The sequence below is a fragment of the Oryza sativa genome, chromosome 7, assembly GCF_034140825.1.
Source record: "Oryza sativa Japonica Group chromosome 7, ASM3414082v1".
In the NCBI taxonomy this organism is placed as follows: Eukaryota; Viridiplantae; Streptophyta; class Magnoliopsida; order Poales; family Poaceae; genus Oryza; species Oryza sativa.
The window spans coordinates 16983408-17011008 of NC_089041.1; the positions used below are offsets into that span (position 1 = coordinate 16983408).

Below are 27601 nucleotides of genomic sequence, written 5' to 3' on the forward strand. Positions count from 1 at the left end.
CGTCACGATACTTGACAAGTACCCGAATAGAGATTGTGACAATACCCTCTATATAATACAATTCAAAGCAGTGCACCGTTCCCGGATCATAATCACTCCCTTATGAACAAGGTATGGACTCCCCAGCGACCCCCGTGGGCTTATCTCCGCCACTTCACAGTCTGGTGCTCTACTATGAACCATACTATATAGAAAATAAAGCCGTTGCCCACGCTGGCTTGTGGTTGGCATGGTAAATGTTTCACAGCCGAAAATCGTGAACCGGTCCTTAATTGTCATGAGCACGATCATCAAAACCATGTGCTCACAACCCACCATTATCAGGTTTTAGTTGGCAAATTAATTAATTAACCATTCATGATTAACCATCATGAGCTATCATTAATCCATCATTAAATAATAGTGAATCATAAGTTATCCCCGTAGTGAACTAATGCTTCTAAGCATGACAAAGCAATTATGTCTAATATCTAGCTGAACCATCATATAAAGCTCAACTAGTCAAATTATAATAGCCTAAGGTATCAAGGATTAAAGTAATCAAGAACAAAAGGGCCATAACAAACAATAGGTGAATTCCACCTAATTACATTCGAAAATAAATGCAATAGTTGAATAGAAACAATAGCTTTAAACGGGATCAACATGCTCAAAAGGTTGTTTGGGATTTGTGTGACTTGTCTTGCTGGCCTTGGAATTCCTCAAAGTCTTCTCCTGCAAAATCGGACTCTCCCGGAACGTCGAAATCTAAAGAGAAAAGAACAAAATCAATAAACCAGCACATAAATAAGCATGAATAGTACATGTGGATATTTTTAACATGTAAATCTCAATTTTAGAAAAATTTAGAGACTTGAACCAACTAAATCCGAGCTAAGATGAATTAATTATGAATTTTTGAAGATTAAATCGGATTAAATCATTTATATAGATTTTAATTGAATAATGACGCAATAATGAATTATTTTTGAAAAGGAAAAGGGAATTATTGCGTCAGCGGGTCAGGTTTACGGTGGACCGGGTGCACGGCGGCTGTTCACGAAAACGGACGGCCGAGATCGATCTAAGACGAAACGAACGGCCGGGATCGATCTAATCCATCGCGGTCCACGGGAGAAGACGACGATGACGTCGGCGGTGACGTCATCACCGGCGACAGCTCGGGTGCGCATGCTCGCCGGCGAACGACAGCGCGACGGCACAAACGGAGGACACCTACGCAATGCGGGCGACACAGCAAACCTTACCGAGGCACGAACGGCGGCGGACGGTGACCGGACGACGACGGTGACGAGGATGAGCGGCGATGACGATCGGGTCGACGACGACAGCGATATTCCGGCGGTCCTCGGCGTTGTCGGAGGGGTGGACAAGGTCAGCGGCCACTCGGCGAACACGGCGGTGGCCTTCCCGAGCGACGAGGACGACCGGAGCGGCGGCGGCGCATGGCTGGACGAACTACGGCGACGGCGGCGCACGGGCTAACGCGGCTAGAGCTCTACGAACGGCGGCGAGCGAAGGCGAAGGTGGCGGCGGGTAGAGGAGACACCGGGGGTCCTTATAAAGGGCCTAGGGGCGGCTGTGGAGGCCCGCGGCGACCGGCGACGGCGATGGAAAGATTAGGGTTGGGGGAAGAAAAACGAATCCGAATCAAACTCGAATCCGACGATTTCCAAAGGAAATTAGACAAAGTTCCTATAGAGGAAAAGATAGAGGAGATCAAGGGGATCCTTTCCCCTCTACCAATTTCACCGGAGAAGGAACGGCGCGACCGAATTGGAAAGGGGCGGTGGCTAGGGTTTCGGCCGGCGGTCTGCTGGAGGTGGACGACGACCGACAGGTGGGACCCACCTGTCAGCGACGGGAGCGCGCGCGCGGGCGGCTCAGTTTGGGCCGACATGGGCCGAGGGAGAGAGAGAGAGGTTTGGGCCGACTAGCCAAAAGAGAACTTTTTAAACCTTTTTCAATTTAAATTTTTCATGAAATGCAATTTCATTTATTAAAAATACTTCCTTAGCTCAAATAAATCCTAGAAAAATCTAGGAACTATAGAATTAAGCAAAGTATTTAATAAAATTTTATCTGGCCCCATTTTATATTGGAATTTATTAATTAAAAATTAGATCTTCTCTTCTAGGCTTTTAAAATAAATTCTAATAATTCCAATTAAACAACAATTTATATATTTGGGATTTTTAGGGTGTGACAAACCTGCCCCCCTTAAACGGAATCTCGTCCTCGAGATTCGGAAGAACTAGCGAACAGATGCGAATGAGCTGACTTTAATTCATCTTCTCGTTCCCAAGTGGATTCTTCATCTGAGTGATTACTCCATTGGACCTTGCAAAAACGGATAACTCTATTCCTGGTTCTTCTCTCATCTGTCTCCAAGATACGGATTGGTTTCTCAACATATGTCAGATCCTCTTGGACTTCTATCTGTTCAAGATTAGCCTCTTCGGTAGGTACCCTTAAACACTTTTTCAACTGCGACACGTGGAACACATTATGGACTCCTGCCAAAGATTGAGGTAACTCCAACTGATAAGCGACCTCTCCTCTTCTACTGACAATCTTGTAAGGTCCCACGAAACGCGGTGCCAATTTTCCTTTAGTGTGAAAACGATGAACCCCTCGAAGTGGCGTGACACGAAGGTACACATAATCTCCTTCTTCAAAACTTAGATCTCTGCGGCGATTGTCGGCGTAGCTCTTATGACGAGACTGAGCCACCCGCAGTCTTTCTTGAATGATTTTTACCTTTTCCTCTGCTTCCCTCAGGATATCAGTTCCGAAAACCTGACGTTCTACCGTTTGATCCCACAAAAGCGGAGTGCAACACTTCCGACCATACAGTGCTTCATAAGGAGCCATCTGGAGACTAGCTTGATAACTGTTGTTGTACGAGAATTCGGCGTAAGGCAAATTCTTATCCCAACTTCCACCGAAGTCTAAAGCACAAGCTCTCAACATGTCTTCCAATATCTAATTTACCCTTTCGGTTTGTCCATCTATCTGCGGATGATAGGCAGTACTGAAGTTCAGCTTGGAACCCATCTCCTCCTGAAGTTTCTTCCAAAACTTTGAAGTAAACTGGCTACCTCGATCGGACACGATCTTCTTAGGAACACCATGCAAACAAACAATCCTTGCCATATACAATTCTGCTAAATGACTTCCGGAATAGGTGATCCTTACTGGGATGAAATGAGCCACTTTGGTAAGTCTGTCGACTATCACCCAAATAGAGTCATGACCTGACGACGTTCTGGGTAGACCAGTGATGAAATCCATACCGATTTCCTCCCACTTCCATTCAGGAATCTTCAAAGGCTACAGCAAACCTGCGGGTTTCTGATGTTCTGCCTTGACTCGATGACAAACATCACATACTGCTACATATTCCGCGATCTCGCGCTTCATACTTGCCCACCAAAATCTTTCCTTGAGATCCTGGTACATCTTAGTACTACCAGGGTGAATGGAGTATAACGTATCATGGGCTTCCTTCAGAATTGCATCTTTCAAATCTTTGTTGTCTGGGGGACACAGATTCTCTCACCCAACCATACAGTTCCTTGCTCATCTTCCAAGAAACCGATAGCTTTACCTCTTCTCATATTCTTTTTGATCTCATGAATATCATGATCATTGATTTGGGCTTCTCTAACTTGATCAATGAGAGTAGGCTTTGCTTCCAAAGCTGCAACAAAGCCTCTACTGATAATTTCCAGATTCAATCTTTCAAATTCCTTGCACAATTCCAATGGCAACTGTTGTCCTTCCATAGCATTACAATAGCCTTTCTTACTAAGGGCATCTGCTACGACATTAGCCTTTCCCGGGTGATAATGAATTCCCAGGTCATAATCCTTAATCAATTCCAACCATCTCCGCTGTCTCATGTTCAGATCCGGCTGGGTAAAGATATACTTCAAACTTTTGTGATCCGTATACACCTCTGTTCGAGTACCAAAAAGATAGTGGTGCCAAATCTTTAATGCATGAACCACTGCGGCTAACTCAAGATCATGAGTAGGGTAGTTCTTCTCATGCGGACGTAGTTGACGAGATGCATAGGCAACCACCTTTCCATCTTGCATCAAAACACAGCCTAACCCAAGCTTGGATGCATCGCAGTACACTTGGAAACCCTTCTTTGGATCAGGCAAAATCAAAATGGGAGCTGATATTAAGCGACTTTTCAACTCTTGAAAACTCTGCTCACATTCTTCTGACCACTTGTACTTCACATCTTTCTGAAGCAGTCGTGTCATGGGCTTGGCAATCTTGGAAAAATTCTCTATGAATCTCCGGTAATATCATGCGAGGCCTAGGAAACTGCGAATCTCTGAAACGATCTTCGGTTGTTTCCAGTTGGTTACGGATTCCACATTACTAGGATCAACGGCAACTCCTCCGGCTGAGATGGCGTGACCCAGAAACTTCACTTCAGACAACCAGAATTCACATTTGCTAAACTTGGCATACAACTGATGTTCTCGCAGCTTCTCTAATGCAAGGCGAAGATGTTCTTCATGCTCTTCTTTGGTTCGGGAATAAATGAGAATGTCATCAATAAAGACTACCACGAACTTATCCAGGTATTACATGAACACCTTGTTCATCAAGTTCATGAAGAAAGCGGGGGCATTGGTAAGTCCAAAAGACATAATGTACATTCGAACAACCCATACCGGGTGGTAAAAGCTGTCTTAGGTATATCTTCTTCTTTAATCCTTAACTGGTGATATCCTGATCGAAGATCTATCTTGGAGAAAACGGTGGCACCTTTGAGTTGATCAAACAAATCATCAATTCTCGGCAGCGGGTACTTATTCTTGATAGTCACATCATTAAGGGCATGATAGTCCACACACATCCGCTGAGTATGGTCTTTCTTTTCTACAAAGATAACAGGAACTCCCCATGGAGATGAACTCGGTCTGTTGTATCCTTTCTAAAGCAAATCATCTACTTGCCTTTTCACTTCTGCTAATTCATTGGCTGCCATTCTATAGGGTCGTTTATGGATCGGAGTTGTTCCTGGTACTAGATCTATTCGGAATTCTATATCCCTTTTAGGCGGCATACCAGGTAAATCATCAGGGAACACATCTAGGTACTCCCGCACTATGGGAATCTCTTCCAAAGTTATTTGGTTCAGGCTTGACCGTAGAGGTCCAAAGGGCAATGCATGAACGGTTACAACTTGACCATCATTGCTGGTGAGAGTTACTTTTCTACTGGCACAATCTATCACACCTTTATATCTGGCTAACTAGTCCATCCCTAGGATGACATCAAGATCTTTGGATTCTAACAGAATAAGGTTGGCCAGAAAGGGTACACCTTGGATCTCTATTCTGACAGAGGGGCTACTGTGGACCCCCGTTTTTATAACAGGAATCATTCGTGTAAACAGTACCATTTCCCTGGATCAAGTAGTTTGGTACACACGAGTTCATAGCTGAAATACCAAATGCACATACACGAGAGTCTAGTGCTAATTATTACACCATAAGCCCTCAGGCATTGTCTTAAATCATCGGACCGAGTGGTCCGGAATACATCCAAAAGCAGAAATAGATAAGGCAGCGGAATTTAGGCAGCGGCATGCCATTGCCACAGGCAACGGCCGTACTAAGACCTACTGAGCGCCATCGTCTTCATCTCCCTCCTAGTAGTAGGCATAGGGATCCTCCGGAGCTTCATCTCCCGCTTCTGATTAAGTTTATATTTGCAAAGGTGAGTACCAACCGTACTCAGCAAGCCACCACAGCAACAATGCATATGAAAGGGGTATTTCAAAGGATGGCTATGGTTCTTTTGCACAAAGCAAGTTTTGTAATTCTTTTCACAAGCCTAAAACCTAGCATTGACTGATCAAATTTTAGTACCATGTTTGTATTTAAACAACGACGGTTCTGTCCACCATCCATTGTGATCCCAAGGATAGCTTCCCGCCATTGAGTCGTTATGGTTTTCTGAGGACGCCTACCTTCCCTCTTCTCAGGAAGTGGCTCCAACAGCATAAAAATTCATCATGCAACAACCCATCCCACACAAGTTAATAATTTAGAGACTAGCCAAGTGCAATACATGTCCCGGTGCTCAATAACCGCGAGCACGGCTATTCGAATAGATTTGGTTTACTCACACTGCAGTGGATGTACACTTTACCCACACTCCGCGACTGCCCAACACATGAGCCTTGTCTCAACACATGAGACGCGTCACAGCAAAGCTTTTCGATAACCTCGCATTGGCAGTACCCGCTCCATGAACTTTTCATCCTCATGCACTCTAGGCGTACACAGTTTCTAGCAGTGAGAGGAGTTCTGGCGCACCCGGGAAGGGAAGTTTTACACCCATGTAATTAAGTTATAACTAGGTTCAACTCAACACACGACAGTCCTAGCAATGGCGACACCATTGTAGAGCCCCTGCCTTACACATGAGAAACCACTATGCATGGATACTGCCTCCGCTCGATTATTTACTCCACTAGGTCTATCCCCATTCGAGAAATGTGGTTGTACGGGGTCGTTTCATGCTTAACTTCATGGCTTGGTCCTTAATTGACCGGGGACGGTACTAGCCTTTCCCGGATACCACCCAAATCCACCATCCGCCCCGGTCTAAAACAAATGTTTAATTCCTTTCATGTCACCATTATCATGGCAATGTGGTGCTCATGTCTCCACATGCCGCATCTCAATTACCTTCCCAAAGGTAATTGCCTAAGCATATAATATTTGATAAATATGAATATGCAAGCTTCTAAAGTGGCATCTCTAAGCAAGTGTCATAATTGACTAGGGACTCATACGTAATTATGGTTACAAGGATTTAAAGGTGAACAATAAACAAGGCATGGCATAATCACAAATAGGATGTTCATCATTGCATGCAATCTTATTTGTAAACAAAAATTAATTGCGCAATTGGGATCAACGTGATCAAAGAATAGTGATGACTTGCCTTGCTCTAGGTCTTGTGGGTCTTGGCCTTCACCCGGATCCGCGGCTCCCTCGGTCTCTATAGTTACGTGCGTAAGAACAATTTGAATTCGATTAGAATTCAAACAAAATCCAAATAATGACCGAATTGAAAAACGAGCGCGGGAGGTGAATTCTATATAGGCTACTTTATTTGCGAAGTGGAATTATTCTTCTCCCTAAGATATTTTGTAATTTATAGTCATGTCCTAAGACTCATCGAATTATTGAGTTCTTAATCACATGTAAATTATTACCGCGAAATTGATTTCTTACGGAGATTACTAAAAATAATCTATAATCTATAGGAGTTCATCCAATTATATTTTCATTAATCCTATATTTAAATGCTAGTACTTTAGGTATTTAATTAGTAAGAATTCATCTAACTATATTTTCGTTAATCCTATAATTAAATGCTAGTATTTTAGGTATTTAATTAGTAAGAATTCATCTAACTATATTTTCATTAATCCTATAATTAACTTTCGCAATTTTACGACTATAATTAACCTACGATTAAATTCTTAACTATTTTGAATTTTCTAAACTTCTAAATTTTACTCAAACGCCTATTTATTTTCTCTCTTTCTTTCTTTTCTTTTTCCCCTTTTTTTTCTTCTTTCCTTTCTCTTTTCTTTTCTCTCTTTTTCCTCTCCTCTCTTTCTTTTTCTCTCTCTTCTCTCCCTCCCGGCTCCTTTCTCCCTCTTTCTCTCTCTCAGCTTCTTGCCCTCCCGGGCGGCGACGACGATGGACGCAAGGGGGGGCGGCGGCTTACCGACGGCGGCGACGGCGACGGCGACGGTGGCGACGTCGCCGCAAGGCGCGGCGCGGCGCGGCGGCTTCGTGGCGGCGGCAGCGCGGCGGCTCTATACGACGCCGCGGTGGCGTGGAGGCGGCGGCGCGGCGGCGTGGAGGCGGCGGCGCGGCAGCGTGGAGGCGGCGGCGTGGTGGAGTGGGTAGAGGAAAGGAGGTGAGGATGGAGGGAAAGAGTGGGAATAGTGGGGCTTATATAGGGGAGGAGAAGAGATAAGGGGGAGAGGGGAGAGGGGAGAGGGGAGAGGGGAGACGCGACGGCGGCGCGGGGCGCGAGGTGGGGGCGCGCCGCGCGAGGCGACGCGACGGCTGTGCGGCGCGAGTGCCGCGCCGGGCGAGCGGCAGCGGCGGCGCGCGGCGCGGCGCGGGGCGCATGGCGACACGACAGCGACGGCGACGCGCGATGTGACAGCGATGGCGACGGCGCGCGGCGATGCAACGGCGATGGTGACGGCGCGCGGCGCGGCAGGTGGCAGCGGCGCGGCGCGGGGCGCGAGGCGCGGCAGGCGGCAGCGGCGCGCGGCGACAGGCGGCGGGTTAGGGCTAGAGAACACGATCGAACACCTATAGCGCAATGAATAGTGCTGTTTTCTATTTAACCTGATTTAAGCCTATTCATTTATTTAAAATTGATTCTATAAACCTAAATTTTGTACAAATGAAGTTCACTCAATATTTGTATTTTTCCAACCAATGGGTCCATCCTTGATTAATTTTACCCATATTTTATTTTTATATAATTTTCTTGAATTTAATTAGAGTTAATTCTTATTCCAACACTTTTAAATTTAATTGATACAAATATAGTCGTAATAATATTTTACTCATTTCTATCCTCACCAAATATTATTTTAAATTGCACTTTAATTATTTACTTTGTCAATTTACTTTTCAGGGTTTATTCCTAACTAATTATCCATTATTCGCGATTTATAAACTTCGAAATCAAAATCCAATAAAATAATCGAACAAAATCGGCATGATGCAATTTTATTTAAAAAGTTTTTGAAGGCCCATATTTTTGGAACTTTGATTTTTGTTGGTCGAATTTTCAGGGTGTTACAGCTACGTTGTGATGAGAGTGCTTGGTTACTCGGAGTAGTAACCATCAAAGGACGTCTAAGCTCTTCTACCTCCATCCCATGATTTCCCGCAAAACTCATAGATAAAAATGAATGCGTAGCACCAGAATCGAAAAGCACTGTTGCAGGAACTGAGTTAACAGGGAACATACCCAAAATCACATCTGGAGCACCTTGAGCTTCTGCGGCAGCAACATGGTTGACACGAGCCTTGGCTGCTGGTGCGGAGGAGTTGTTTTGAGCAGGGACGACCTTCGCGCGACGGGGCTTCGGACACTTGTCAGCATAATGTCCTGGGTCTCCACAGTTGAAGCACACACTGGGCTTGCTGCCTTGCTCCCTCTTGGCAGGCTGTTGCTGTGATGGAGCTGCAACAGGGCGTGGAGCTTGATTGCGGTTGTTGTTGCCCGTGTTGTTGTTGAAGAACTGACGCTGCGGACGAGCAACAGATGAAGAACCTCCCTGTGGCATGGACTGGGGTCCCAAAGCAAGTCGCAGCCTCTAACTATTTCCCTGTTGTGCCTTGAAGTGAGCGATCCGGCGTTTCTTCTGCTCCATGCGGTTATACTTGTCCTCCTGACGAATAGCCTTATCCACTAACTTCTGGAAATCATGATAATCCCCAGCCATGAGTGGGTAAGAAAGCTCATCATTAAGTCCTTCCAAGAACTTCTCCTGGCGCTCTTCATCAGTGCGCACATCCTCCGGAGCATAACGAGCCAGACGATTGAACTCATGCAGATACTCAGTGACTGTGCGGGAACCCTGTGTGAGCGACCTGAATTTCTTCTTCTTGAGAGACACCACTCCCGATGGTATGTGCGTCTTCCGGAAAGCAGCGGTGAATTCAAGCCAAGAGATAGGTTCAGCAGTAGTCCTGTTAAGGCGGAAGTGATCCCACCACTCCGATGCAGGGCCATGCAGCTGGTGTGAAGCAAAAGAGACCTTCTCCTGGTCTGTGCACTGAAGCAGATCCAACTTCTTCTCTATGGCGTGCAGCCAATCGCCAGCTTCAACAGGATTAGTGGTGCTAGACAAAACAGGTGGCCTCACGCGAAGAAACTCTGCCAGCTTGTTTTGGGGAGGTGCATGATTGTTCCCTTGGTTCTGCTGGTTTTGGAGTTGCTGCATCATCAAATTCATCAACTGTGCCTGGTGAGCCAGGACTTGAGCAAGCATGGGATTCTCTGCATTGTTGTTGTTGTTGGGGTTGGGGCCATTCCCATTGCTGCGAGTGAGCACCATCTGACATAGACAGGAGCACAAGAAGAGAAACAGGGGAAAACTACTTAGGACAGGGAATTAAATTGATTAACTTAACTTTTATTGATTTTAACTGAGTTTCATTATTACAAAGCTGAAGACTCTCACACCACCTAACTCACCAACATCCTAACACTCGAAAGCAAACAAAGGCATGCATTTACATCCCACCAACGATGTAAACACATGCAAGACCCACACACACAACCAAACTTAAGCAAGCAAACTAACATAACGATCTAAGACAACGACTTAGCAAAACGGTCTAGGTCTTCCGGGCATCGGAGTTGATTGAAGGCTCATTCGGCACGTCCCCATCATCTTGAGTTGGTCCCCACTCGATCTTGGAATGGGTACGCTTGGATTCTTCTTCATCATCATCACTTACGTTGACGACCGGAGGATCCGCTGGGGCTGGGGTAGCTTCTTTTTCCACAACCCGAACCTTTGGTGCCAACTGGTAGCGAGGGACGAATAGAGCTCTCTTCCTTGCGGTAAGACGAACTCTGGCCTTCTGCGGTGGTGCTTCTCCCTTCAATGCAGCTAGTTCCTTCTCCAAACGATCCACCTTGTCTTCTAGCTTGCAAATCTTGTCGCAATTCCGGTCTTCACGGTCTTGAGCGGCTATCACAATCTCAGCGCGGGTTTCATCCTAGCCCACAGCATCTCAACCAAATGCCTTGTGGTAGCATCATTCTCGATCCCCGCAGGTTCAAGGTAGCTGCCACGGTCACTTCCCTAGGGTTGACGAGGATGGTAGCGATACTCGGTGTCGGCCAACCGGTCATTGTAGCTTTTACGGAGCTCTCCTATGGCGATCCTTGCCACCTCCTGACAAGCATGAATGTAGCTTCCTCCTCCAGCCTCGAACATTACTGATGGAATATCTTCACGATTGCTGTTCAAGGCGACTTTGACCCGGCACTTCTCTTCATCACGATCATGAGGGATCTGGGCATACAAAGGGGCAATCCCAAATCCTATGAGGAAGGACATCGTACGCAACTCTTGGACAAATCCTTCGGTACCGAACAAATACTCAGGCTTGTATCGCGGCATCTAAGACAAGTGAAAGGAGGGAGTTAAGTCATTTATCCAGTTAATAGCACAAGTTTTTGGGTTAGCTTGAATAAAAATTAGAAAATCAAAGTAAGAGGTAAATAAATAAAATAAAACAAACTTGCAAGATAAGATGAAACAGTTAGAAACAGGTTCACAAACTTTGCACTTTTGAATAACAGGTTTTAAAAGAAATAAAATAAAAGAGAGTTATAAAATCATTATACTAAGCTTAGTTCATTGCAGCAAAATTAAATAAAGCAATGTTATAAAACTTTTGATGGTAAATGGGCCATTAGTACGGTAATAGATGTACAGTAGTAACAACACAGGAATAATAAATAAATTTTGAATGAGAACAATTAAAGAGGTCATGCATTGCATGTGCCATTAGTTTGATTTAATTAAAAGAGAAAGAGGAGAGAACATTGCTACTTTTCCAATATTTTTAGAGGGCTTCTATAGGTAACCATTTGGCATAACCTAGGGTCAAGGAGGCTCTGATACCAATTTGTCACGCCCGGAGTTTCTATCCAAAATTCCAAACGCTTACATGTGTAGAAACCCTCATCCAGGAATCAGCCGAGGTACATAATAACAAATTGATAATAGAGTACAATTATTACTCTAATTAATAAGCGAATAAAATGTCATTACAGAGGTAGATAGTTCCTCTCAATCAATAAAGTTCTAAGCAACGGAAAATAAAAGAAACAGCGCAGGCGACTCCTCTCCACAGGCAGCTTGACCAGGGCTACGCCTAATCATCCACTCCATCGGCATCACTGTAGAACTCCTCCTCTGATGAATGATTGCAAGGTGAGTATATGACATACTCAGCAAGCCACGCAGCAAATATGCAAGTGCACAGGATAACAAAGGATGGCATAATATTGTCTCATTTGCATAAACAGCATTTAATAAATATTTCAGAATTTAATAAAACAGTTAAATAATATTTAAACAATATTAATCCAACGCTATATAACACACCCTCTTGCATAGGCCCAACCATACTGAACAACCAACCCCGGCTGTACAGTTCAATCTCCAAACCAGGAATTAACCATTCCAAACCAGGAGCTAATCAAGTCATTAACATCGTCATTTATTAGAGTGTAAATTGTGAGACTAATCACGAAAGACATTGTTAGACCCGCCCATAACCGCGGGCACGGCTATTCGAATAGTTCAAACTCTGGCCAGAGGTGTACCACTGTACCCACAACACACAACATCAACATCATGTCAACCATGCGTCGCGATACTTGACAAGTACCCGAATAGAGATTGTGACAATACCCTCTATATAATACAATTCAAAGCAGTGCACCGTTCCCGGATCATAATCACCCCCTTATGAACAAGGTATGGACTCCCCAGCGACCCCCGTGGGCTTATCTCCGCCACTTCACAGTCTGGTGCTCTACTATGAACTATACTATACAGAAAATAAAGTCGTTGCCCACGCTGGCTTGTGGTTGGCACGGTAAATGTTTCACAACCGAAAATCGTGAACCAGTCCTTAATTGTCATGAGCACGACCATCAAAACCATGTGCTCACAACCCACCATTATCAGGTTTTAGTTGGCAAATTAATTAATTAATTATTCATGATTAACCATCATGAGCTATCATTAAGCCATCATTAAATAATAGTGAATCATAAGTTATCCCCGTAGTGAACTAATGTTTCTAAGCATGGCTAAGCAATTATGTCTAATATCTAGCTGAACCATCATATAAAGCTCAACTAGTCAAATTATAATAGCCCAAGGTATCAAGGAATAAAGTAATCAAGAACAAAACGGCCATAACAAACAATAGGTTAATTCCACCCAATTACATTCGAAAATAAATGCAATAGTTGAATAGAAACAATAGCTTTAAACGGGATCAACATGCTCAAAGGGTTGTTTGGGATCTGTGTGACTTGCCTTGCTGGCCTTGGAATTCCTCAAATTCTTCTCCTGCAAAATCGGACTCTCCCGGAACGTCGGAATCTAAAGAGAAAAGAACAAAATCACCAAAACAGCACATAAACAAGCATGAACAGTACATGTGGATATTTTTAACATGTAGATCTCAATTTTAGAAAAATTTAGAGACTTGAACCAACTAAATCCGAGCTAAGATGAATTAGTTATTAATTTTTGAAGATTAAATCGGATTAAATCATTTATATAGATTTTAATTGAACTATGACGCAATAATGAATTATTTTTGAAAAGGAAAAGGGAATTATTGCGTCAACGGGTCGGGTTTACGGTGGACCGGGTGCACGGCGGCGGTTCATGAAAACGGACGGCCGAGATCGATCTAAGACGAAACGAACGGCCGGGATCAATCTAAACCATCACGGTCCACGGGAGAAGACGACGATGACGTCGGCGGTGACGTCATCACCGGCGACGGCTCGGGCGCGCATGCTCGCCGGCGAATAACAGCGCAGCGGCGCAAACGGAGGACACCTACGCGATGCGGGCGACACGGCGAACCTTACCGAGGCACGAACGGCGGCGGACGGAAACCGAACGACGACGGCGACGAGGATGAGCGGCGACGACGACGGCGATGTTCCGGCGGTCCTCGGCGTTGTCGGAGGGGTGGACGAGGTCGGCGGCAACTCGGCGAACACAGCGGTGGCCTTCCTGAGCGACGACGACGACCGGAGCGGCGGCGCGCACGGCTGGACGAACTACGGCAACGGCGGCGCACGGGCTAACGCGGCTAGAGCTCTACGAACGGCGGCGAGCGAAGGCGAAGGTGGCGGCGGGTAGAGGAGACACCGGGGGTCCTTATAAAGGTGCTAGGGGCGGCTATGGAGGCCCGTGGCGACCGGCGACGGCGATGGAAAGATTAGGGTTGGGGGAAGAGAAACGAATCCGAATCAAACTCGAATCCGATGATTTCCAAAGGAATTTAGATAAAGTTTCTATAGAGGAAAAGATAGAGGAGATCAAGGGGATCCTTTCCCCTCTACCAATTTTACCGGAGAAGGAACGGCGCGACCGAATTGGAAAGGGGCGGCGGCTAGGGTTTCGGCCGGCGGTCGGCTGGAGGTAGACGACGACCGACAGGTGCAGCGACGAGAGCGCGCGCGCGGGCGGCTCGGCTTCGGCCGACATGGGCCGAGGGCGAGAGAGAGGTTTGGGCCGACTTTCGGCCCAAAGCCAAAAGAGAACTTTTTAAACCTTTTTCAATTTAAATTTTTCATGAAATGCAATTTCATTTATTAAAAATACTTCCTTAGCTCAAATAAATCCCAAAAAAATCTAGGAACTATAGAATTAAGCAAAGTATTTAATAAAATTTTATCTGGCCCCATTTTATATTGGAATTTATTAATTAAAAATTAGATCTTCTCTTCTAGGCTTTTAAAATAAATTCTAATAATTCCAATTAAACAACATTTTATATATTTGGGATTTTTAGGGTGTGACATCTTTGACTAACCGGCGTCATGTACACCTATCTCTACTGCTGGCTGTGTTCTTTCGATTGTGAGTGAGTTTGTTTTGTTTTCAGCGCACACGCTTCCCGTATTATTAAACGGTGTATTTTTTGCAAAAATTTTCTATTGGAAAATTGCTTTAAAAAATTATATTAATCCATTTTTGAAGTATAAAATTGTTAATACTCAATTAATCATGCATTAATAGCTCACCTCGTTTTATGTATCTTCCCAATCTTCTTTATCTCCTCCTGGAACACAGCAACATGTATGTAACACTCTCTTACACCCCCGCGTCACTCCGCTCCAGGGCGACACGGGCGGCGAACACACCAGCCCCATTGTCAGCCCCTCTCCCTCCTTTCCTCAGCATCGCCGTTAGCAAAGTCAGGCGGCTGTAGGGATGGTGGTGCCAGAGCCGTCATCCTTTAGTTTTGCTCGTGGTCACGACAGTTGGGGCACTAACGAGACCAGGGCAGAAACTTGCAGCGGGCAGGGCGCTGGTGGACGCTCCTATCTGCAGATCCAGCTCAGGCTGTGCGTGCACTAGTGAGGGTGGCAACAAACACGTGGGGCTGGTTGACACCGTGTGTAGCAATGGGGACGGCCAGTCTTCGGTACCTCAGCCAGATTCATCGTTCCTACACCGACGGCGAAGGCGACCACAACAGGCCGTGGAGACAGGGAGTGGCCAGGGAGGTGAAGCAAGTAGGGCAGTGTGGCATGGTGAAGTGCCAAGGCAGCGGTAGACGATCATGACATGTTGTGGACGGCAGCAGCGGATATCGATGGGAAGCTGCGGCCGGCGGCGGCATGAGGAGGCACGACCAGCGGCTATGGGAGGCCGGCGCGGGGGTCGGTGTGGGTGACGGCACGGAGGCTGGCCTGGCCGACGGCACGGGAGGATGCGGCGATGCATTGCAGGGAGGCCGACGTGGCGGTGTCAGGGAGGTCAATGATGGCTGGTGTGCCACGGCCATTAACTGTTATAAACTTAAAATTTTGATTTAGTTCATTTTTTAAAACAACTTCTACATACATATTTATTTTCAAAAAAAGTAAAAATTTGAGAAACGTGCTAAGGGAATACGAGAAAGTTAAAGTTGGCGGTTGAAGATAAGAACATAGCCTAAATTGACAGGAGCGTATGCCTATGGAACATGCACAAATATGTGTAATCCTAAAATTGCTAATCGGTGTCAACAATTGTGGAACCAATTCGTTCCAAGTGTTTAAGTAAAGGAAAAAAATCCAAATTACCCCCATTAACTATTACTGTCGACCAAACTACCTTGTTCAACTTAAAAACCACACATTTTACACTCAAAAGCTAGACAAATACCGCATTCCCCCTCCCCAGGTTATTCCGGATGGTTTTTGTCTATGTGATAGTCCAGTTAGCAAGTTTTTTAAAACAAATGGTCAGGCCCACCTATCAATTCTCTCTCCTTATCTCTTTGACTCTTTCTTGTCTTCCCTACGGCCACAAACAACATCGCTGCCACTCCTCTTCCTCTCTTGCGTGGTGGATAAGGAGCTCGCGAGCAGCTTGAGCTCGGCTCGTCGCAAGCTCGGCTCGAGTTCGACTCGGCAAGGATTCGAGCCGAGCTCGAGCTTGTCTCGAAGCTCGCGAGCTCTACCGAGCCGAGCTCGAGCTATTCGGCAAAAGCTTGAAATTTTCACTCCCGCTACCCATCCCAATTTCTCCCGCACTCCAATTCCAAAATCCTACCACCAACAGCAGTCCATCACCTAACCATTTATTTCCCTTATATCCCCATCCCGTATCCAAACCCTAGCTCATTTGCTCTCTTCCTCGAAACATTTCTCTTCTAGATCTACAATCCTAGGCTGCTCTAGTGCTCCACTGACCACTGCTGTGGATCTAGCCAAGCACCGTCCATCCTTCGCCTCTCCTGTCCAGGAAGAACCCCATGGAGGACAGCAGCAGCCCACCGCCTCCGCCGTGAGTGACGAACCGACGACTCGGATCTGAGTAAGTTTCCTCTTCTTTCTTTGTTTTACATTTTTATTTCTTTTGCACCCACATGTATCTAGGGCCCTACATGTATTAACTGTGTAGTGTTTAGTTGCTTGATGGATGTTATTGATTTACATTGAATTTTATGGACTAGGTGGAGACATGGAGTAGTACTTATCTTGCTGTGCTCCTCTTCTGAAGAAAGACTGAAGGTTGCAGAACACCATGTGTTTGCCATTTGCCAAGGTAAATTGATGGCAATGCTTTTCTTGTTGTACTTGTTTGATTCCTTCCCTTGTGCAGAATATATATTGATAGCAGTTGGTATTTTTAATTTTTGTAGATGTTTGTAAACCTGCAAAGACAGCTATCTATAGAGATCGAGTCACCGAGCAATAGGGATGGCATAGCAGCAACAGAAGCACAACCGAATCAGCAGCTAGTACCAGGTGAAGTAAGGGGAGAAGAGGGCCAAGAGGGAAACCCAACTAAAGCCACCAGGAAAAAGAAATCTCCATTGTGGGATTTCTTTGAAGAATGCACTGTGCCATCAAAGAAGAAGAAAGGAGAAATGGAAAATAAGGTCAAATGTAAGGCATGTGAAACTCTGCTCACCAAGAATAGTAGTGGAACTACAACACATTGGTGGAGGCATTTAGAGCAGTGTGATTATCACAAGCTTCAACAAAAATCCATAAAACAACAGAATATCAATTTCCCTAGCCTTGATGAAGGTGATGTTGATCTTGATGCTCCTTGTGTTTCTGTCCCTGGTTATTATGATCCTACAAAGATACGTGAGCTTATTTGCAAAATGATCATTGTTCATGAGTTGCCATTTTGCCTTGTGGAGTATACATGGTTTAATGTTTTGCTAAAGAGGTTAAACCCTTCTTACAAAAAGGTCTCTAGAAATACCATTAGAAGTGATTGTATAAGGCTTTATGAATCTGAAAAAGAAAAACTGAAGAGGACTTTCAAAGATGTTAGAAAGATAAGCCTCACATGTGATCTTTGGACCTCTAACCAAACAATTTGCTACATGAGCCTTGTTGCCCACTACATAGATGCTGATTGGTCAATGCATTGTCGTGTTATTAACTTTCTTGAGTTGGAGCCTCCACATACTGGTGTAGTTATTGCTAATGCCATTTCTGATTGTCTTCCTTCATGGAGAATTGAGGACAAGATAGCTAGCATCACATTTGACAATGCCTCAAGTAATGACAGTGCTGCTAACCTGTTGCTTGCCAAGTTTACAAAACATGGTTCACTTTGGTTTTATGGAAAATTCCTTCATATCCGCTGTTGTGCTCACATTCTGAACTTAATTGTCCAAGATGGTCTGGCTGTGATTAAGCATATAATTGACAAAGTTAGGGACACTATCAAGTACATCAAGAAATCAAACAATCGAGCATACAAGTTCAGTGCTGATATTGATTCTCTCAACCTTAAAAGTGACATGGGTTTGGCTATTGATTCCTGCACAAGGTGGGGCTCAACCTTCAAAATGCTGCAATCTGCATTTTTTTATAGGTCTGCCTTGGATGTATATGCTGCAGGAGATGCAAACTATAGGTGGCTGCCAACACCAGAGGAATGGAATCTATATTGTGAAGTCAATGATGCCCTTTCTGTCATTCATGCAGCCACTGAGGAGTTCTCAGGTTCAACCTACCCAACATCTAACCTTTTTTATTCTCACATTGTCGATATTAAGAGAGTACTAGGTCAGTTGTTGAAGTCCAAAGACCCAATTCTTAAAGAAATGGCAAATGCAATGCTTGAAAAATTTGAGAAGTACTGGGGCCCAGAATGCAATACTTTGTTTGCAGTTGCTTTGGTTCTAGACCCAAGGTTTAAGATGGGTATGATTAACTACACATTCCCTGCTTTGTATGAAGAAACTGTACTTCCTAAGAAACTTGCAAATGTGGAATCCACATTGAAATCTTTGCATGCATCATATGAAAGTGAACTCCAGAGCACATCAAAGGAAAATGATGCAACCACTCAATCTACTAGTACATCTCTAGGCACTACTAGTAGTCATTTCTCTGCTGCTAACCAATTTCATGAGTATATGAAATCAAAGAATGCTGCTAGTCTTCCTAAGTCAGATTTAAAGAGGTACTTAGATGATCCTGTTGAGGATATTCCTGCAAAAAGTTTCAATCTACTTCAGTGGTGGAGGATGAATGAATTAAAGTATCCAATTGTGGCAAAGTTGGCCAAGGATATTCTTACTATTCCCATCACCTCAGTCTCATCTGAATCAGCTTTCAGCACAGGGGGTCGAGTGATTAGTGTTTATCGCAGCTCTTTACTCCCATCAACAGTACAAGCTTTGGTGTGTACATCTAGTTGGATTAGAGGAGGCCACCACAAAAGCACAGATTTAGTAAGTTCTTATATTTTCATGTTTCTAACCAATTAATAGAGATACACAATCTAATAATCTGTGTTTACTTGTTTGTTGCATACTAGGAGGATGATACTAATTCTATTATCCTTGTCCCAAATCAAGCTTCAACTGCAAATTCGGTTGTGGGCAGCAATTAGACTCGTTTGTCAGGTATATGTTTGAGGTTATATAAATTATCTATTGCTACCATATCAATTCCTCATCACTGATGAAACATTACCTATAATCTTTGCACATGGTTTCAGATTTAACTTTACGAAACATTAATGCAGGCATATAGCATAGCATCAACAATTAGTTTGAAGAAAGTGCTTGGAGGTTTCACATTGGCGTACTGTCATTGCCAATAGTGGAGTAAATATTTTGTGACAGTTGAAATTTGAAGTACGCTGTGTTAGTAGTATAAGTAATATTTAGATATTAGAGCTTTTAGATGGAACATATGTTGGGAACTTCCGGTGGGCTACTTTTGATGTTAATTGATGCTCTATGTTCTGTCAAGTCATTGACACATGATATTGTAATGTTTCTTATGGTGTTATACACACCGGTCTATTATAAAGTAGTAATCCTATTATGACTTATGCACTACTATGAATTTGTAATCTTTCTAGTATATACCTGTCGAGAAGCTATTATATTCTATTATGAATTTGTAATCCTACTTTGGCTTGTTAAGAAGCTTTTATTGGGAGATAAGTTCAGATTGCTGAAGGAAACAGTCTTAACGAGCTTCTACGAATCGAGCTCGAGTCGAGCCGAGCCTTGATCGAGCTCGAACTGAGCCTACCTTCAAGCTCGAAGGTAATGCTGGGCTCGGCTCGAGCCTGTACCGAGCTCGAGCTTAGGTAGGTAAGCTCGCTCGAGCTCGGCTCGTTGACAGCCCTAATAAGGACCATTTTACATATAAAGAGCAACTATATTTGTCTACTATCAAACTCTCTATGATTGTTGAAGAAAAACAAATAATGTCACATATGCTCCAAATCTCATTGAATTCCTTTCACACCCTAGAATTTTGTTCCATCCTTAATGATGACTATCTCTCTCGTGACCTGATCTTCTGGTAAGGGGATAACTCTCGTTTTGATCGAGTGCGATGTTTGCGATGTGGTTATCAACTAGAATAAGTCCAGAACCATGTGCAATCGCTACACCACAAACGTTGTCATACCAACCGTGACGCACAGCTAATGATCCCTGCAATGCAAATGAGAGAACACTGTAAGGACAAAATAAGATGCAATCTAAATATTGTGAATAGGTAATTAAGCGCAAAGGAGTAGTAACGATTGAAGTGGTAGATCTAATCGACCCGACAAATCAACACACCAATTATTGGGAGCTCTAAATTTGTAGTCGTTGGCTAATCGAGCGAGGCCTAGAGAAAAGGTGAATGGCGCTTGGCAAAATTCAACTAAATAAAAATCAATTGTTCTAGAGGGTGTACATAGACACTTATAGAGGAAAATAGATCTAGGGTTAAGTGTTGGTTCGTAGAGATGGAGGGAGACACTTCCGAAATAGGCCTAATCTATTACAAGGCTCAAGGCCCAAATACAGTTTCAGTAACAATACTATCTTGTTTGGACGTTTTCCATTGACTCGGGATGAAATTTGATATGAGACCAGATGCATTTGAAAGGTGACGACATAAGCTCCCAACAAGTCCAAAATTTCTCAAATCGGAGTTGGAATGAAGGCGCTAGGTGTGTTTGAAGTCAGTGTTGCCTCAAAGGCCGAACTGAATTCCTAAACTCATTGGACTTGAATATATTGTAGATCCTCCATTCGTCCGATGTATTCTTTGGCAATGTTTTATATTTCTCATGTTTGGTTGTATGCCTATACTTAATGGTCACAACACTTAATGAGATGCATCACCATCTTTTTCATCTAATTTCACCCTCAACTATCCTCCCACCTCTAACCGCCCCTCATTTTAATGAAGTACTCTCTCTGTTTTGTATTATGACAGTTTGACTTTTTTATGTTAAATTTCTTTAATTTTGATTAAATTCATAGAAAAATTTAGCAACACTTACAACGCCAAATTAGTTTATTAAATCTAACATTGAATATATTTTTATAGCATACATGTTTTGTGTTAAAAATGTTAATATACCTTTTTTTTTATATAAACTTGGTCAAACTTATTTAAGTTTGAAATACATCTTATAATGTTTTCATAAGTTTTTTTGTGGGGAATGTTTTCATAAGTTTGACTAGAGAAAAGTGAAAATGTCATATACTATGAAATGAAGAAAGTACTTTGTTTCCTTCACCTTACTCTTAAAAAAATACTTAGAAATACTCAAATACAGATGGAGAGAGTTGGTATGTAGTATTACTCATAAGTCGTAAGTAGCTATATGCGTGGTATTTTTCTCCATTTTTTCCTCTCTCTTTTTTTCGTGTTTACCACACCTAACACGGCAATAGAACATTAATTGGCTCAAACACGTGACCAAAGCACTGCATTCCGCCTATATATAGGTATCCATGTTCATTTTAACTTATGCCTTCCCAATATCCATGTGTGTGCGTGGCTATGAAAACTTTATTTTAATATCACTAGATTTGTTGTGAGAAATGCTAGCTACCCCAAATCATAATTACGTTATTATATAGTAATGTAAAGTAATGAAATATGCACTGGTGGAGAAACCGTTTGTAGTCCCGGTTGGTAACCCCCTTTAGTCCCGGTTGTCCAACCGGGACTACGAATCCGGGATTAAAGAAAGCTATCTTTAGTCCCGGGTGAAATAACCGGGACTAAAGATCGAGCTGACCTTTTTTTTTTGCATGGCCCTGTTTGCTGCATGGTTGATTATATATATATATATATATATATATATATATATATATATATATATATATATATATATGTGTGTGTGTGTGTGTGTGTGTGTGTGTGTGTGTGTGTATGTGTATGTATAAATCATATATATTAACACAAAAGCAAATGTGTACATATATAAATATATATATACATGCATATATAGTACAATTCATTTGCTCGGTAGCTATAGCTACGACTTCGACTTCGACGCCGGCGTTATGTCAGAAGAGGAAGGACCGACGTTATGAATTGTTGATGATCCGTCGTAGTAGAATTCACCGTCGGGATTAAGGACTTCTTCGTTGATGAATCTCATCAGTTGTTCTTGAACAGCCATGATAAAATCCTTGTGTGGGAGATTATCCCTCATGTGAATACGCTATCATTCGAAAAATAATGACGTATCAATATATGAAATTAATAAACAACTTAACAAATCGATACGCAATGAACTTTTGAATGGTTTATGTATACGTACATCGAGCTCTCGTGTTGTGCATATTTGGTTTGATAGGCAGTGGGCATACTCGCATACGTAGTAGACGCATAAGTTAGTTCCCTGTTCCTGCTTTGCACACTACATGAGAAACGAAGAGAGATTTAATATACTCTTTATATTAACTGTAATTAGAGATTCAATTCAATATAATTTTGGATCATGCATGTACTCACTGGAAAATGAAACCTCCGTCCAAGTTTTTCTTTCCAAGTCCCGCGGACCAATTGACGGAACCGATCCCAAGCCCTACATATGCAGTTGCAAGCTATGATTAATTAATTATTATCTGAGATCAACATAATAGCAATAGATTCCCCGCGACTTTGGAATAGATAGCATTATATTACCTGTCTATCAGTTTGAAGACCTTGTCAAAAATCTTCTCCTATTTATTCATTGAGTCGTACACAGTGACTCTGCATGCATCCAAGTCGAAGAATTACAGGACCCAGTGGAATCTGGAATATGCGTGAGATGAGATATATCTGATCGAAAATGTACATGCTATATGTATGGGAATGAAATTTGTTCGAACGACAATAAAAACTCACTCTGTGTTGTACGGCAGTAGTATGTACGTCTTGAAATGCTGCTGCGTTAGGAGATGGACGAGATTGTCCTCTGTGTCTTTCTCGTACTTGTCGATCATTTCGGTGTTGATTTTCCGAGGGTCGATGAACCCAGTATCGTAGACCCTCCGCCGTCGGGCCCTTTGAATCTCCATTCTACAACGATGAAAGGAAAGTATTATTGCTTACATATATGTCAGGAGCTAATTATTGAACGAAACAAATCGAACTCAAAGATACTCACAAAATCCATGCGCTCAGGAGAGAGACGTCGAGGGCGTCCAACTGGTACAGATCGAAGAGATCTTTGAAATGGATCCAGAGAACATCGTCTCCTTGCAAGAAGTCGGGGTTTCTGATCCTCGCCCCAAACATCTCTCTACCGTTGGCGCTCATTTCCATGTACCGTTCATGGAATTTGTACATCTGTGTCGGTAGGGACTCCAGCTGTTCAGGTTTGACAAGCGGTTTACCGAGTTCAAACTTGTATGCCACTTCCGCCTTCGGGATTGGTGCGGCTCCAACCAACTAATCCACAGATAGACCGGTGTCTGCAATGAAATCCGTTATGCCAAAATCTTCACCGGTCACCAACGACTCGACCTCTTGGTTTGGTTGTTCTCCAAGCTGAGGGACTGGTTTGGACTTCTTGTGATAGGCTCTCTGAAGTGTTCGGTCATAGTCCGATATCTGTAACGCCTCCTTGTTTGTTTTGGACATTCCCTTGAAGAAGTTCTTCACGCTCGGGTCAATAGGTATCCTCTTTTCAGGACTCTGAGGCTTGAGTTGCCTCTTCACCTCTCCTGCCACATAAGCATCAAGCTCCTCTTGACTGCAATCGTATGGTGGCTCCTTGTTTTTGGTGGCGTCAACTTTTGCCTTCTTCGTTGCCCTTGTGCGGGCAGGCGGTGGAGCTTGGCGAGACCTTGTCTTGGGAGGTGCAGGCGGACACGGTGGAGGCGGAGGAGGCGGAGGAGCCGGAGGAGATGGTGCAGCAGGAGGTGGCGGAGGAGCCGGAGGAGATGGCGGAGCCGGAGGAGATGGTGCACGAAATGCCACTTGTCGCCCAGGAAGGATGATGTACCGCTTGCGCCATAGTATGATGGCGTGGCTTGTGTCTCGTAGATGCGTCTCACCGTCCCCTCCTGGGTAGTCCAACTCGAGGTCCTCGTACGCGGCTTCCACTAGCTCAACTTCGACCCTCGAGTATCCTGCTGGAATCGGCCTGCAGTGGTAAGTCCCGGAAGGGTCCGTTGGGATGGCCATTCCCGATGCCACCTTCACGTGATGAGAGGTTATCTATTAGTAATCAACCTAAGCAGCAACTTGCGGAATGTACAAGTCAAAAATCATCAAACTACGAGCATACCTTGATTGATAAGTTCTTGAAGGGAATATGCAGCTCACATGGTGTCCGCTGCGTGATCTCATCAACGGGGCAGGAGGTTTCGTCCTGGGTTTGCATGGCGTCTATGCTCTATGATCCGACCTGCCCGGTTGAGGCGCAGCTGCTACGATTGCCTGATGGGCTGACCATTACAGGATGAATGTACGGCTGGGGATCTTGGGACCGATGTGCGGCCATACGTTCATCCACCTTCCTTGCCACCTCCTCTTGCATGCTAAGCTCGTAGCTCGATACCCTATACTCAAGATCTGCAATCTTCGCCTCGGTATCTCTCTTGTTCCTCATCCGACTCCTGTATGTGTGGATGTCCTCCTTAAATCCAATCTTCCAGGGAATCACGCATTTTCCTCGTGTTCGTCCTGGATGCTCGGGAGTCTGTAGGGCGAGTGACAGCTCATCCTTCTCTCTATCGGGTCGGAATGTGCCCTGAGAAGAGGCTACCACTGCGTCTGTTAGTCGACTGGCAGCCTCGCGTATCTGATCGCTTAAGACAAGGGAGCCATCAACTGGGTTAAGCGTTCCACCGTGAGCATAGTACCAGAACTTCGATCGATCCGGCCAATTAGCGGTGGCCGGTTCGATACCCCTCTCAAGCAAGCTAGCCTCCATCTCCTCCCACTTCGGCTTCGCGACGCTATATCCGCCTGACCCCAAGTGGTGATGGTACTTCTTCTTGGCAGCATTTTCTTTGTTTCTGGCCATCATCGCTTGCCCTTGTTGCCCTGTCTTGTAAGCAACGAACTCGTCCCAATGATCCCTTAGCTTTGGGAATACGTCGAAGTTCGGTGTTAGTCCCTTCAGGATGTATTTCTTGTAGAGATCTCCCTTGAAGCTCTGGAACTGTTCTGCCATTTTCTTCAGAGTCCACTATTTCACTAAGTTATCCGTACCCGCGGGTAGCGTGAACGTCTCGAGCATTGTGGTCCACAACATCTCTTTCTCTGAGTTCGGGACAAAGCTGTCATCATCCCCGCGTGCCCTTGTTCTGCGCCAGTACACCGTGCTGACAGGCACGTTGTCCCTCACAACCCAACCGCTGTGGCGTACAAAATTCTTGGCTGCTTCTGCCGGTGCACTAGGTCAGTCGTCTTCGTCCACCTCAGTTATGATGTGCCGACCCTCTATCTTCTTCGCGGCACCTCGTTGTCCGCGTGCCCTCTTCTGTCCAGCAGAGGGCTGACTTCCACTAGCCTCCTTTGCATCGTTCCCCTCCTCGTTCCCCTCCGCATCCCTCTCCACGTTCCCCTCCTCGTTCAAGTACTGGTTTGGATCCTCGTTCCCCTCTTCTTCGTTCCAGTACTGGCTGCTTCCCTCTGCGATTGTATCGTATAGTATCTGTTCCTCATCGCGATCGGCCATCTGTGCATACAAAAAATATTTGTTAGGTATATAGGATGTATTTGCTAACCGTAATATTGAAACTCTGCTAATCTTATATTAAATCTCTTATAATCTTATATTAAATGGCTACTAATGTCATATTAAAATTGTAATAATCATTTATATATGCTAAGTCTAACAATCTTATATTAAATCTCTAACAATCTTATATTTAATCTCTAATAATCTTATATTAGAATTGTAATAGTCATATATATATATATGCTAAGTCTAATAATCTTATATTAAATGGCTACTAATCTCATATTAAAATTGTAATAATCATTTATATATGCTAAGTCTAACAATCGTATATTAAATCTCTAACAATCTTATATTTAATCTCTAATAATCTTATATTAGAATTGTAATAGTCATATATATATATGCTAAGTCTAATAATCTTATATTAAATGGCTACTAATGTCATATTAAAATTGTAATAATCATTTATATATGCTAAGTCTAACAATCTTATATTAAATCTCTAACAATCTTATATTTAATCCCTAATAATCTTATATTAGAATTGTAATAGTCATATATATATATATATATATATATATATATATATATATATATATATATATATATATATATATATATATATATATATGCTAAGTCTAATAATCTTATATTAAATGGCTACTAATCTCATATTAAAATTGTAATAATCATTTATATATGCTAAGTCTAACAATCTTATATTGAATCTCTAACAATCTTATATTTAATCTCTAATAATCTTATATTAGAATTGTAATAGTCATATATATATATGCTAAGTCTAATAATCTTATATTAAATGGCTACTAATCTCATATTAAAATTGTAATAATCATTTATATATATGAAGACTAACAATCTTATATTAAATCTCTAACAATCACTTATTTACATCACTTGCCTGCGCGAATTCCTTCGATGGCTAGCTACCACTTCGGCTTGAGGGACGACGCCGACGTCTTCTTTGCAACATTACCAGGAAAATGTATTAGTCTAAACGGGCCAAATTACATATATAATCATATATGTATTACCAGTAAATCGTATAAGTAGAAACGCGTTTGTTCTAACACTTTTAGTACAAGTGCATTCACGTTCGTAAGCATTTCGTGCAAGTTCGTTCGTGTTTCGTAATCGTATCGTTCACGTTCGTTCGCGTTCGTCCGCGTTCGTTAACGTTTCGTGCATGTTCGTTCGCGTTCGTTAACGTTTCGTGCACGTTCGTTCGCGTTCGTTAACGTTTCATTATGTTCGTTCGCGTTCGTTAACGTTTCGTAATCGTATCGTTCACGTTCGTTCGCGTTCGTTAACGTTTCGTTACGCGTTCGTTAACGTTTCGTTACGTTCGTCCGCGTTCGTTAACGTTTCGTGCATGTTCGTTCGCGTTCGTTCAAAGGTCGTGCACGTATCGTTCACGTTCTTCGCGTTCGGTCACGTTCGAGCGCGCGCGGCAGTGGCGTGCAGTGGCGGCGGCGTCGGGGCGCCGTGGGCCGGCCCGGCGGCGTGCGGGCGCGCCGGCGGCGGCAGCGTGGGGGCCCGGCGGCGTGGGGGCGCGGCGGTGGCGTCGGGACCAGCGGCATGCGGGCGCGGCGGCGGCGTCGTGGGGCCCAGCGGCGTGCGGGCTCGGTGGCGGCGCGCGGCGGCCGCGGCATGGCGTAGCGGCAGCGTGGCGAGCTCGAGGCGGTGGCGGCCGAGTGGCGTAGCGGCGGCGTGGCGACCTCGAGGCGGTGGCGGCCGAGTGGCGCAGTGGCGACGGTCGGCGTGGCGTCGCGGAGGCGTGGCGTAGCGGCCCGGCAGCGTGGCGTGGCGGCG

General features: G+C 44.0%; 2 protein-coding genes across 2 annotated transcripts; one reads left to right on the forward strand and one right to left on the reverse strand.

The window, feature by feature from the left end:
- Window positions 1-630: 630 nt before the first annotated feature.
- LOC136357428 (uncharacterized) lies at window positions 631-11221 on the reverse strand. Its single transcript, XM_066312683.1, has 9 exons — window positions 10912-11221; window positions 10608-10786; window positions 9599-10144; window positions 9004-9361; window positions 4386-4546; window positions 3611-4157; window positions 3345-3539; window positions 2761-2951; window positions 631-747 (listed from the first exon to the last, which is right to left on the reverse strand). Exons 1-9 carry the CDS (start codon window positions 11219-11221, stop codon window positions 631-633), a joined length of 2604 nt encoding a protein of 867 aa, XP_066168780.1.
- Window positions 11222-16882: 5661 nt separating this feature from the next.
- LOC136357429 (zinc finger BED domain-containing protein RICESLEEPER 2-like) lies at window positions 16883-19222 on the forward strand. Its single transcript, XM_066312684.1, has 3 exons — window positions 16883-16903; window positions 17001-19010; window positions 19148-19222. Exons 1-3 carry the CDS (start codon window positions 16883-16885, stop codon window positions 19220-19222), a joined length of 2106 nt encoding a protein of 701 aa, XP_066168781.1.
- Window positions 19223-27601: the final 8379 nt, after the last annotated feature.

Coding starts and splice junctions, on each gene's coding strand:
- LOC136357428 (XM_066312683.1), bottom strand. CDS start 11,221: ATGCCGCGATACAAGCCTGAGTATTTGTTCGGTACCGAAGGATTTGTC. Junction 4,158..4,385: donor ATCCTAGTAATGTGGAATCC/GTAACCAACTGG, acceptor CCTGATCCAAAG/AAGGGTTTCCAAGTGTACTG. Junction 3,540..3,610: donor CAAAAAGAATATGAGAAGAG/GTAAAGCTATCG, acceptor TGTGTCCCCCAG/ACAACAAAGATTTGAAAGAT.
- LOC136357429 (XM_066312684.1), top strand. CDS start 16,883: ATGTGTTTGCCATTTGCCAAG. Junction 16,904..17,000: donor TGTGTTTGCCATTTGCCAAG/GTAAATTGATGG, acceptor TAATTTTTGTAG/ATGTTTGTAAACCTGCAAAG. Junction 19,011..19,147: donor CATCAACAGTACAAGCTTTG/GTGTGTACATCT, acceptor GTTGCATACTAG/GAGGATGATACTAATTCTAT.